The 12500-nt window shown below is 51.4% G+C and overlaps 1 protein-coding gene across 2 annotated transcripts in view; it reads left to right on the top strand.

The window, feature by feature from the left end:
• LOC126409918 (uncharacterized) overlaps positions 1-5947 on the top strand; it is a 103104-nt gene extending 97157 nt beyond the window's left edge. For both annotated transcript variants that reach the window (XM_050076821.1, XM_050076820.1), the window contains exon 2: positions 2305-5947. In XM_050076821.1, coding sequence (XP_049932778.1) covers positions 2490-5630 — 3141 coding nt within the window. In that variant the 5' untranslated portion in view covers positions 2305-2489 and the 3' untranslated portion in view covers positions 5631-5947. The remainder of the gene's footprint in view (positions 1-2304) is intronic.
• Positions 5948-12500: the final 6553 nt, after the last annotated feature.

The raw sequence follows: 12500 nt of genomic DNA, 5'->3' as shown, positions 1-12500 counted from the left end.
ACGCAAAGGAATCGAAAGGAAAATGAAAAACGGAATAGCCTTCAACCGGTTTCTGGAAAACAGGCCCTGAACCCTGATAAAACGTAAATCTGAAGAAATACAGAGAGGGTTTTGACGATCCGATCTTCTGTGACTTTCCCCTCATCAATACGAAACCAACAAACCCGAAATGAGTCAAATCCGACCAGAAATGAGGGAGATATCGCAGTTTGAATAGCCTGGACTGTTTTCCCCAATTTTGCCGCCGACCAGTCCCTGGAAACCTGCAAATCTGAAGAAAATGGTGTACAATCTCGACGATCGGCCACTGTGGTTGCCTTCCTAACATCCTTACGCACATTTCAAGCTAAGGAGGCCCCAAATCCGACGTCGGATGACTGAGATATGATCGACGGCCTGAATCTGAAAAAGAACGGCGGTGGAATTCTGCAATCTCCGCCCGAACGGCGGCAGCGCCCCCATCTTCATTAGAATTTGGGGAAAACCACCAAATCCGGTGATCTGACTATCCTCATTCGATCAATCCTGTTGTTCTTGATCTATTCCTGATATCTAATGCTCTGATTAACATTTTGATTGAATATGATCAACCGGAGAATCGATTGAAGCTCTGGAATCCTTCCTGCACCCGCCTGAGTGGATGAACACTGCTGCAGCGTCGCGTGCCTTCCAGGAGCTATCACCTGAGAGCGAATCTGAGCCGGGCCTCTTGAGAGTTCCTTCCTTGGTGTCTTAGGAGTCTCCCGGTGAAATTTGGCATTCATTGGACGAAGGAAATGACTGGAACGAGGATCTGAAGCCGAAGCTGTCTGAACCATTTCCTGTCGTCCTGAACAGAGCTCCACCTTGCGGCGTCCAGCTCCAAAACTGCTCAACGTCTTGCCCAAGGAGGTCTTGTTTGGGCCCAATCTTTTGGGCGTCCAAACCTTGGTGTATCAGCTCCCTTCAATCCAAATTTCAGGATTTTTGGGTGTCTGGATCAACGGGAATGAATTTTTGAAGACAGACTACTCTGGAACTCGCCTGCATTCTGTTCTGTTCCTGAACAGAGCCTGTTGACTGTGACAGTCCGGCGCCTTCAGCCTTCAACGACTTGACCTTAGAGGGCTCCGATTGCAGTGATTTTTGGAGCGTCCCTTCATAATCATCAGAGGCAGCTACCCACCAAATTTCAGCCCAATCCGAGCTGTGGTTGATTTTTAATGATTTTTGGAAGATCGGCAAGGCCTGAGAATCCAGAACCTTCACCAGAGAACCAGGGAGCTTAAGCTGTCCAGGACAGCGCGCGTGCTTCGGCGTCAATCGAAGCTTGCCTCACCCCTTCATCGTCTAGCTGCAGGGGTTTAATCCTCGATCTGCCCAACGGCGGAAGGTGTTGCGGACAGCAGGGCCTAATCCATTGCAGATACACCGGTTAGGAGACATAGCTTACGCCGGGCTAAGCGGCGCTTGCCTCCCCCTAAACTCAACAACGAACAGGGGTAAAACGTTCTCACGGTGAAGTCTCCTAACGATGCTTGGGAATACTCCGTTTCCTTGCTAATTTCGATAGTAACCTTCTCTATTCATTTTCTGGAGTGTATTGCTGAGAAGGAGGAGCAGTCCAGCAACCGTGTGCTGAGCTGATCCCGGGAGAAGAAGGGTGTACGCTGTCACCTTGTCAGCGCTAGCCTCCCCCTACTTCATCACAGCACTAGGGGTTCCAACATTTCCAGCTAAGTGCAATCCCTTCTCCCGTTTTAAGTTGCTGAATTACAAAACAGTAACTATGCTGTCTACGTCTTGAGCAAGGAGGAGAGACCAACTTGAACGGGCGCCTCGCTTGCGAAGACCGACGTGCTGATTACCAAGGGGCTTTGGCCTTTGCCCTTGGTCGCTTGCTGAACTAGCTTCAGCCAGGTAGGCACCCGAATCACCCTATAGATTCGAGGGCGGGTGCACTTGTTTTCAGCCTTGCCTCCGGGCGTGTAGTGCTTGGGTTACCTCCAAAGCTCGTTAGCTAAGGACACGAACCCGGACTACGGACCTTCCTAGGGTGCATGGTGATGGTTTGCACGTCCTAAGGATTGTATGCGTGGTTTGATGAATGTGTTGAATGCTGGAATGAGTGAGGAATGAGTTCATGTTGTACGCTACGCTTGTAAGGCCTCGAACCCACATTGTTGTAATAGGTTCAGACCTAGCTAGCGAGGGGATAAACCATTCCTTGTATCCTTACCCAAGGGCATTTGAGCTGGGATTGTGTCCAGCCGGGGTTGAAATTTTGTAAGGCCAAACTTGGGCCAGCTACATTACCACTAAGAGGTCTTGGGAGGTTACGTTCGTCGGCGGCTTTGAGGCGCTACAAGGGCGGATGTAACAGTTTGGTATCAGAGCGGCTTAGTGGGATTTCTTGTTCAGTTTGGTTCAGCTAAGGCAGCATAGAGTCACGGTTTTGAGCAGCTTAGTCTTCTGAAATTCGATCTTGAAAGTGAGTTTCTATCGCAGCCATGTGGCGCAAAGAGAAACAACCGGTTAGAGAAGTTGAGGAAACCGAAATAGTTGAGGAGGCAGCTACCGCTGCTCATGTAGAACCTCATCTCACACTTCCTTCAGCTGACTTAAGCACTTTAATAACATCTATACAGCAGCTTACAGCCCAGCAAGCGGCATTCATGAAAGAAACGCAAGTCATCCATGAACGATTAGCCCATAACCAAGAAGAAGAGCCCGCCTACGGGTACAGCTCATATGAGGAACAAAACTCATATAGTGATTCGGATGAGTATGAGCCATCTTACGCTAGTGAGGACTGCAATCCTATTGAGGAGATGGATGAAGAGGAAGGTGATGATCAACAAACCAATTCTGAGAGTTCCGATCAAGGAGATGAATACTCCAAAGCGAGCCAACATAGTGAGGATGAACGGTTGACTACCAATGAAATCGAGGATCAGTCAAGTGATGAATCTTGCAAAGAATGGGGAGACGACTATGGGGATCCATCCCCTAATGACCATTCCAGTTCTTCACCCCATGAGTATCGTGGGTTCACTTTGGCTAAAACAAGGTTGTATCACCCCCGAATCAGCAACTTCACGTTCGGGTATGCAACTAGTAGTGGGACAACTCACAAGAGGGAATCCAACTATTGTGAACCACTACTGCCCTTAGTTGGTCATAATAGATTGCATAATTACAGCCCACAAAATTCAACGAACCCCTTGAGGTGTGGGCCAACGAAGGCAGCAAGCTTACAGCCCTCTACTGCCATTTCGCTTAAGTCAACCAGCAGCCATTCAAAGCCAAATAAAAATCAGAAAATCCACAACCGGGCAGATCAGCAAAAAGGGAACAAGCTGAAAGATATTTTGGCAACCTCAGATTTAGGAAGGAGGCCTAAGCCCCGAACAAGGAGCAACTTTGTAAATGGTCCTTCACTGAAAACAGAGAACCGAAATCAACAACTTTCAAAGGAACCATTGAAAGATCCCCTACCAGCAGCGTATAATTTGCGGGAGGCAATAAGGAAGATTCAGTCCTCTACCAAACCCGATAAAATGCAGCAACAAAAAACGACCAGCAGTCGTGTTCCTGTTCGGAACAAGATGCCAATTCCAGCAAGGCTTGAACCCGCTAAAAATGCTAACGTCTTGAGAATAAGTCCAGCCATGGTACGCAAGAAAGAACAGGTTGCTAAGGCACCCGAGGGAGCTAAGGTGGGTGATGATGGTACAGCCACCATTAGAGAGCAACCACCAGCCGAGAAGCCCCATTTCACTCTAACTGATGCGTTGACCATGATTAGACGGATTGTAGCGAAGAATGACGAACTATTAGAGCAAATGTACTTCCAACGACAGAATGAGCAAAGAACCTTCCTAAGTGCGCCAGCTCATGGGCAAGGCAATGGCCCCCAACAAGAGCAGGCTGAGAATTCGGATAAATCGGATGAAGAGGATGAGGCTGTGGCAACCCGTGAGAAACCAACCGGTCAATTCCCGACTTCTAACGATAAAATTTCAGATTTATTAAAGGACCTGAAAACGGGTGAGCATCAAACTCTAGAAAGGCGAAATGAAAACATTAAGAATGCTGAAATCCATGAGGACAAAGAGCTCGCCCCTATGGACCACATTGAGGTAGCGGCAACCCTTTATGATCAGCTGGAATCAATACCATGGAGTACCTTCACAGCGAGTGAGGCATCATCTAAGGAGGATGGCGATGACAACACAAATTTTTCAGCCCGTAAGAATGGGAACTGTGGCCAGCTAGAATGGGCAGATCTTGGGCAGAACGTGTTGAAGCAACTCCCAAACACCACCTTCGTTCTTAAGACCAATAATAGTCTTCACATGCCAACGTTTGCACATTATCTTAAGGCTGAAGTGCACCCACAAGTTAGGCTGATTTTTGACCATGGGAAGTCCATACAAGGGTCGGCAACAAAATGTTACAAGGAACTTCACAAGAGAATGGAGTCCCAACTTGGACGACTCCCGATCGATTATGGACCGTGCTACCCTCTACTATTGATAGGATGGTTCAAGGCCAAACTGGGAAACGAATTGGCAGCACTTGGAGAGCGTTGTAGGGCAAGGCCTAAGAGGCTTAAAGGCCAAGTCTATGATCGAGGAAGGTTGCATGGGGCAGCGATATTAAGTGACAACCCAAGACATCAAGACCAGCGAAGGACATTACTGGGGCTGTTGCAGCGGGATTATGGACCAGCTAGAAGCAAGGCCTCGCTGGATAAGAGTGGTCGGTTCACCCTAGGGGACTGCCAAGGTCGAGCTTGGGGACAAGCTCGTTCTAAGGGGGGTGGATCTGTTACAGGTCCGCCTAGGAGTTGGCCGAGGATTGCCAACGATGCCGCCGATGGCCGACCGGGTGACGAGACCAGCCAGCTACAACGCCGGGCGAGCGTCGGCCACGAGCGCCAAAGTGGGCCGGGCACGGCCGAAGGTGGCGCGGGCCAGCACGCCGTCGCGAGGCTGCCGAGAGATGAGGGCGCCGAGCGCCCACGCCGAGCGGGGAAAGCACCCGCAGCCACTGACCCTGCTTCCTTTTGTTGTGAGGCTAACGTGTTTTGCAGGGTGCGGGACCGGGACGCAAAGGAGGTTACCCATGGAGGGGCCACGGCTGCGGTTGCCGATGACGACGCCAAGAGCCCGAACGCGCCAGCCATCGCGGAGGAGAGCACGAGCGAGGGTACTACGCGGCCAAGGGAGGTTGATGAGATGACAGCCCCACACTCGACCCGTGCACTTACTCCGAGTGAGGCTAGCCCGTCGATTGGAGGACTTCATGCTAAAGCGCTTGGACACGGTGAGGCCACGCTGCCCACCCAAGCCAAGCCAGACGTACTCGAGCGGAGTGGGCTGGACTTAGCACGCGGGGCTCAGCTTGCTGGACACGACATGGAGACAGGGTGTTCTGGACAGAGACTGACGAGTTCTAGACTGTCAAACGGAGGACGCACGGACTGGACAGGAACAGGGGTCGTTCAGGCGTTCAGAACAGAGACAGAGCTGACAGACAGGACGGACAGCCACAGGACAGGCACAGAGGATGTCCTGACGTCCGGAACAGAGACAGTCCAGGAAACTGAGACGGGCAGATACGAAGGCCGTCTAGACCGAGTCTAGACGAAGTGGGTTAGGACCCAAGCGAGGCATCGAGGCAGCACCCAGGAGCGGAAGGGAGACCCGAGTTGGAGTCTTGTTGGTAGGCCGTCTCGGCCGTACCGATTCACTTTGTACATGTTTTATTTCAGCTTTTGCTCTTGTACCGGGACGGTTCAGGGGCGTCCCGAGTGACTTAGCCTTTATAAGCTAAGTGATGGAACTTTTACCCTAAGTTTTTGCATAATGAAATAGAGTTTCTTCTCTCTCGCACGAGAGTTTGTTCCCATGGAGGCTGAGAAGCTTTCCCCCATGAATGCCTGCAACTCCCTTCCTCTCTGAGAAGCCATTGGCCGGAGAAGACGCAGGAGTGCGGTCGGAAAGTCGAGCAACCAGAGGGCTGGCGCCGGAGGCCAGCACCGGACGCTCGGCTGCGAGTTCTTCCTCTCCCATTTGCTGAAAACGGAGGTTCTGTGAAGCCCCTGGCCGGAACCGTGGAGAAGACGATCGGAGTGCTGGTAGCTCGACCACGGAGCTGCTGTGAGGCTGCGTTCGTCAAGGGAGAGCAGCGGATGTGGCTGCGCTGGTTTCAGCAACGCCTTCCCTGCTGAAAACGACATCCGGCGGTCTTCAAGAGGTAAGCCTTGATCTCCCACGGCTTCCTCTAGTTGTCCGTTCGTTCCAGAAGGTGGCTCTAACGCTGCTGACGCCGGAGGTGCTTCTAACTCGTTTGGAATCCACCGAAGGTAGCTCGGGCGATTGTCGCTGGCTTGAAGAGTCGTCCGATCGGTTTTATTGATTGTGAGCAGCGCATTCGGGCGGAATCCTTCCGTTCGTCTAACACTGTGAGCAGGGATTTAAATCGATGGGAGACTAAGTGATTTCTGTAGCATGTGTTTACTCTTGCTTCTGTAATGTTATTGCTGCGAGAAATCGAGGAGAAACGCAAAGGAATCGAAAGGAAAATGAAAAACGGAATAGCCTTCAACCGGTTTCTGGAAAACAGGCCCTGAACCCTGATAAAACGTAAATCTGAAGAAATACAGAGAGGGTTTTGACGATCCGACGCTTCTGTGACTTTCCCCTCATCAATACGAAACCAACAAACCCGAAATGAGTCAAATCCGACCAGAAATGAGGGAGATATCGCAGTTTGAATAGCCTGGACTGTTTTCCCCAATTTTGCCGCCGACCAGTCCCTGGAAACCTGCAAATCTGAAGAAAATGGTGTACAATCTCGACGATCGGCCACTGTGGTTGCCTTCCTAACATCCTTACGCACATTTCAAGCTAAGGAGGCCCCAAATCCGACGTCGGATGACTGAGATATGATCGACGGCCTGAATCTGAAAAAGAACGGCGGTGGAATTCTGCAATCTCCGCCCGAACGGCGGCAGCGCCCCCATCTTCATTAGAATTTGGGGAAAACCACCAAATCCGGTGATCTGACTATCCTCATTCGATCAATCCTGTTGTTCTTGATCTATTCCTGATATCTAATGCTCTGATTAACATTTTGATTGAATATGATCAACCGGAGAATCGATTGAAGCTCTGGAATCCTTCCTGCACCCGCCTGAGTGGATGAACACTGCTGCAGCGTCGCGTGCCTTCCAGGAGCTATCACCTGAGAGCGAATCTGAGCCGAGCCTCTTGAGAGTTCCTTCCTTGGTGTCTTAGGAGTCTCCCGGTGAAATTTGGCATTCATTGGACGAAGGAAATGACTGGAACGAAGATCTGAAGCCGCAGCTGTCTGAACCATTTCCTGTCGTCCTGAACAGAGCTCCACCTTGCGGCATCCAGCTCCAAAACTGCTCAACGTCTTGCCCAAGGAGGTCTTGTTTGGGCCCAATCTTTTGGGCGTCCAAACCTTGGTGTATCAGCTCCCTTCAATCCAAATTTCAGGATTTTTGGGTGTCTGGATCAACGGGAATGAATTTTTGAAGACAGACTACTCTGGAACTCGCTTGCATTCTGTTCTGTTCCTGAACAGAGCCTGTTGACTGTGACAGTCCGGCGCCTTCAGCCTTCAACGACTTGACCTTAGAGGGCTCCGATTGCAGTGATTTTTGGAGCGTCCCTTCATAATCATCAGAGGCCGCTACCCACCAAATTTCAGCCCAATCCGAGCTGTGGTTGATTTTTAATGATTTTTGGAAGATCGGCAAGGCCTGAGAATCCAGAACCTTCACCAGAGAACCAGGGAGCTTAAGCTGTCCAGGACAGCGCGCGTGCTTCGGCGTCAATCGAAGCTTGCCTCACCCCTTCATCGTCTAGCTCCAGGGGTTTAATCCTCAATCTGCCCAACGGCGGAAGGTGTTGCGGACAGCAGGGCCTAATCCATTGCAGCTACACCGGTTAGGAGACATAGCTTACGCCGGGCTAAGCGGCGCTTGCCTCCCCCTAAACTCAACAACGAACAGGGGTAAAACGTTCTCACGGTGAAGTCTCCTAACGATGCTTGGGAATACTCCGTTTCCTTGCTAATTTCGACAGTAACCTTCTCTATTCATTTTCTGGAGTGTATTGCTGAGAAGGAGGAGCAGTCCAGCAACCGTGTGCTGAGCTGATCCCGGGAGAAGAAGGGTGTACGCTGTCACCTTGTCAGCGCTAGCCTCCCCCTACTTCATCACAGCACTAGGGGTTCCAACATTTCCAGCTAAGTGCAATCCCTTCTCCCGTTTTAAGTTGCTGAATTACAAAACAGTAACTATGCTGTCTACGTCTTGAGCAAGGAGGAGAGACCAACTTGAACGGGCGCCTCGCTTGCGAAGACCGACGTGCTGATTACCAAGGGGCTTTGGCCTTTGCCCTTGGTCGCTTGCTGAACTAACTTCAGCCAGGTAGGCACCCGAATCACCCTATAGATTCGAGGGCGGGTGCACTTGTTTTCAGCCTTGCCTCCGGGCGTGTAGTGCTTGGGTTACCTCCAAAGCTCGTTAGCTAAGGACACGAACCCGGACTACGGACCTTCCTAGGGTGCATGGTGATGGTTTGCACGTCCTAAGGATTGTATGCGTGGTTTGATGAATGTGTTGAATGCTGGAATGAGTGAGGAATGAGTTCATGTTGTACGCTACGCTTGTAAGGCCTCGAACCCACATTGTTGTAATAGGTTCAGACCTAGCTAGCGAGGGGATAAACCATTCCTTGTATCCTTACCCAAGGGCATTTGAGCTGGGATTGTGTTACGGGCCAAATTCAGATTGAGCCTCACGGTGGTAATGATCTAGTTCTAGGATCCAAGCTTGCTAAATGGTCTAAACCCATCTTGACTCCTAGAACCAAGATGGAACGTGGTGAGCCTAGGCGGAACCTAGGCAAGTAGAGTTGAGCCTGCCCGAGCTCAACCTTGCGCTCAAGTGCAAAGGATCTTCAAGGATCCACGGGTCTAGTCAACTGAAGTGAGGGCGGATCCCCTCACGAGGTCCCCACCCTGGGCTCACAAGGCTCAGGGGTTTAACCCTTTTGTTTACGAGTTGGGCACTAGGCCCGAGTTAGTTTTAAGTGTTTTTTCGTTAAGTAAGTAGGTTTGTTTTCATAGGGTTTTGAAATAAGGACCTAGCCAAGCGGGTTGTGCTTGGCAATATGGATTTGGATTGTGGGTAGAGAACGAGATCTGGATTGTAGACTCGTTCAATTAGGACATGTATATATTGTTTTGGATCTGAGTGTTTGTATCGAATTTTGGACTAAGGAAAGCATTTTGCTAAGTTGTGTTCTCTCTCCTCCTCGTGAGGTTGTCTCTTTCTCCCTCGGTCTAGAGGCGAGTTCTTCATCTTCTTCGTCAGCCATCGAGTTTCACATGGTGAAATCTGCGGTGCCTCTCATCCCCTCACGTCCCCTTGGCCTGTGACGCCTCCAAATCCAGCAAAAGCTTCGGGCAGCGGAGATATTCCGTTGGTGAACTCAAAGCACGAAGGCTTGTGGCGGATTCCTCCTACCGGCGGCCATCCCTCCCTCGTCCACGACTGTTTCCCCTTTGGTCTGCAATTCCAGCAAGGTTGGTGACTTCTTCATAACCCCGGTGAAGTTGAGAGTCTGCTCTTGCAATTGGGAAGGCTGAATTCGCTTTAGAATCCAGCAGCGACGGCTAAAGAATTTACTTTCAGTTCTCGGTATTCTTCTTGATTTTCGCAAGGTTAATCTAAGAGAGAAGTCGCTTAAGGCGAGGTTTTCTTCTCGGCAAACCCAAGAGGAAGATCTGTGCTAAACCGCGAGTTCTACCTTAGATTTCTCCGAGATCTTCTTAAAGAAAGACCTAGAAACTTTGGTTGAATCTAGCCAAAAGAATTCAAGAACGCTAGCGGTGGAAGTGGTCGAGTTTTAGCAAAGTAAAACTCGGTTTCTGTCCTCCCCTCGGTTCTGTAATCCAGCAGGCTTAATCTGTTCGAATCTAAAATTCTGACCGTGAGATTTAAGTCGCTGTTAGCCTATTGAAATCGCCTCAACAAGAGCTTCGAAATATCGAAGATTGAGTAAATTCGAGCAGCTACCTTGCGAGTTATCTCTCTAGCCGGAAAATTCTGCAACTCCGGTCAAGCCTGCACCTTTCGGCGCCATCTCGAAACTCCGGCGTCATAGGACAACCCTGCCCTTGTGGGAGTTGAAGTCTTCGTAAAGCTTGAAGGGGCGTTCTGGTCTTTGGTGAGATTGTATTCAAACCAGGCCGGTCTTCCTTTCTCGGCGCGAGCCTACGTGCAGTCAACTCGGACCAGGTAAGTTCAATCCTCTCCGTCGCTTAGTCCACGTGTCATCCATCCCACGGTTCTCCCCAGCTCGTGTCCCACCTGGCCCATCGTGTCCCTTACCTGAAAACCAGTTATCCTACACGTTCCTTAGCTTTAGGAGCACTAGACGCCACCTCGCCAACTTCCATTTTGGCTAAGTCTCCTCCTCCTCTCGCAAGCAATATCAGCCACACATCTGGCCACGTGGCAGCATCTCCTTGCCCACGAATAGGTCTCCCCTCCAGCTCGCCAGTCCCTTTTTCACCAAGCCCTCGTAGTTCGCCACCTCACCCCACGCGAGTCCCCCTTTGGCGCGCCACTTCCTCATTTCGAGCCCCTTTTCCCAAATTGTAGCGCAAGTCACTTAAGACCCGCTCTTACCCTCAATCACGTCCTCATTCATTCCCCAACCACAGCTAATCTTAGCTGTTGATCCCTCCATGTGTCTGCATCTCCCTTAGTCACGAGTTCCTCCAAGCCAAGTCGCCCCACTTCCCTTAACCGTCTTCAATCGTGGCCCTTGATCTTGGCGACGTGTCACCATCTCCTTGCTCGAGAGACCCCCTCGAGTCACTTAGTCTTTCTAGTCTTAGGTAGTTCTCTTAGTTCGAGCCCAGTTCTAAGTCAACTTGACTTAGCCCCCAACCTGACCTAGGTGCATTAGTCAAACCCAACCTAGTTTGACCTTGACCGAACCCAGCTCACCTTGTTGACTTCTTCTTAGTTGACTTGAGCTCTTTTGACCTAACCCATTCTCAGCCCTAGGAACTCGGTCAACCCGAGCCCAGCTAGGACTAACCTAGTTGACTCGAGCCTAGCTCGAGTGACCCAGCTCACTTACCTCCAACCGATCCCAGCCTCGATCTACCCAGTTCACCCGAGTGCCTAAGTCCCACGCCCGAGATTACTCTTAACCTCCTTCTCTCTAGCTCACGCTCTCGGCCTATTCCATCTCTTAGCTAGGTTAACCTCCCTTATCAACCTAAGCCCTTTGACCTTCGGCCTACCCCAGCCCGAACCTTCTTGTCCTGACTGGCCTACCCTTAGAGCCCCGCCAGTCTAAGCCCAGCCCAGCCGTAGCTAGGGACTAGGTTCAGCCGGCGACGTTAGCGCACCGCTAACAGTCCTCGGCCAGCACCTCGGCCGCGTCCTTGTCGTCGGATTCTTTGTCGGCATCCGTGGTCGAGCCACCCGGAGAATAGGCAGGTAGGCACTGCCGAACTCGGCTTTCGCCCCCCTCGTCCTGTCCGCGGCTTCCGATCAGCCTAGCAGCGACAGTCAGTCGCTCTCTCCTCTCGGCTCCCAGCAGCAGGTGGCTGCCCAGTCGGCCTTCTCTCGCCGACCCGTCTTCAGTCCGTAGGCGGCATCCAACAGCCTCGGCGACACCCAGTCGCTGCTCCTTCGGCGTCCAAGGCGACAACAACTCGCGTTCGCCTCTGCCGCTATTACCGCCGGACTGCACTCGACAGTCAGGCCCCATCCGTCAGCCAGCGCCGACGGTAATTCGTTGTCCTTTCGGCCACTCGTCAGCAGGCCGCCTCCAACAGCAGTTCTGCATCCTTCACTGCTGCGCGCCCGCAGGCTATCATCGACAGCAGGCTGCTGCTCCAGCCGGTGTCTGCCAATTCGTCCGACAGCAGGAGGCTGTCCAGGCCGCGCGCTTCACGCCGGCCCGTTGCTGCATTGCCCGGGGATTGGTCTTCACCCCGCGGCCATTTCGGCTCAGCCAAGGCTAGCCCTTGGCCGGTAACCCTCTAGTCTTTCAAGTAGATTCCGGGGAGGGTGTTTTGCTTAATGTTTTAGATGTTTATTTAGTTTGCTTTAGTTTGTTTTAGCCCAAGGCTTCGGCCTAGCTCCCTGCCGTGGTACCTCAAGGGCCAATTGCCCGAGACACGACCACAAGGAGCCGACCGTACCCATTTGCTTATTGTTGGGCGTGGTTTGCTCGCTAGTTCTGTGTTGGTGAATGGTTTGCTTGTGTTGAGTGAGACGAGTGTAATTCTTGTATCGCTTACGATTGTAAAGCCGTGTCACCTATTGTAGTGTTGTCTTAGGTCTGCCCGTAGTTAGGATTTGGAATTAAGGGTTTTCCGCACCTGAGTCTCCTGTCCTAAGGGTTTTTGCCCCGGGGTCTGTCCGGTCGGGTAGAAGTGTTGTAATTAAT

The sequence above is a fragment of the Nymphaea colorata genome, chromosome 3, assembly GCF_008831285.2.
Source record: "Nymphaea colorata isolate Beijing-Zhang1983 chromosome 3, ASM883128v2, whole genome shotgun sequence".
Taxonomy (NCBI): Eukaryota; Viridiplantae; Streptophyta; class Magnoliopsida; order Nymphaeales; family Nymphaeaceae; genus Nymphaea; species Nymphaea colorata.
The sequence above is the reverse complement of the archived record's forward strand: the minus strand, read 5'-3'. Positions and strand labels throughout refer to the sequence as shown.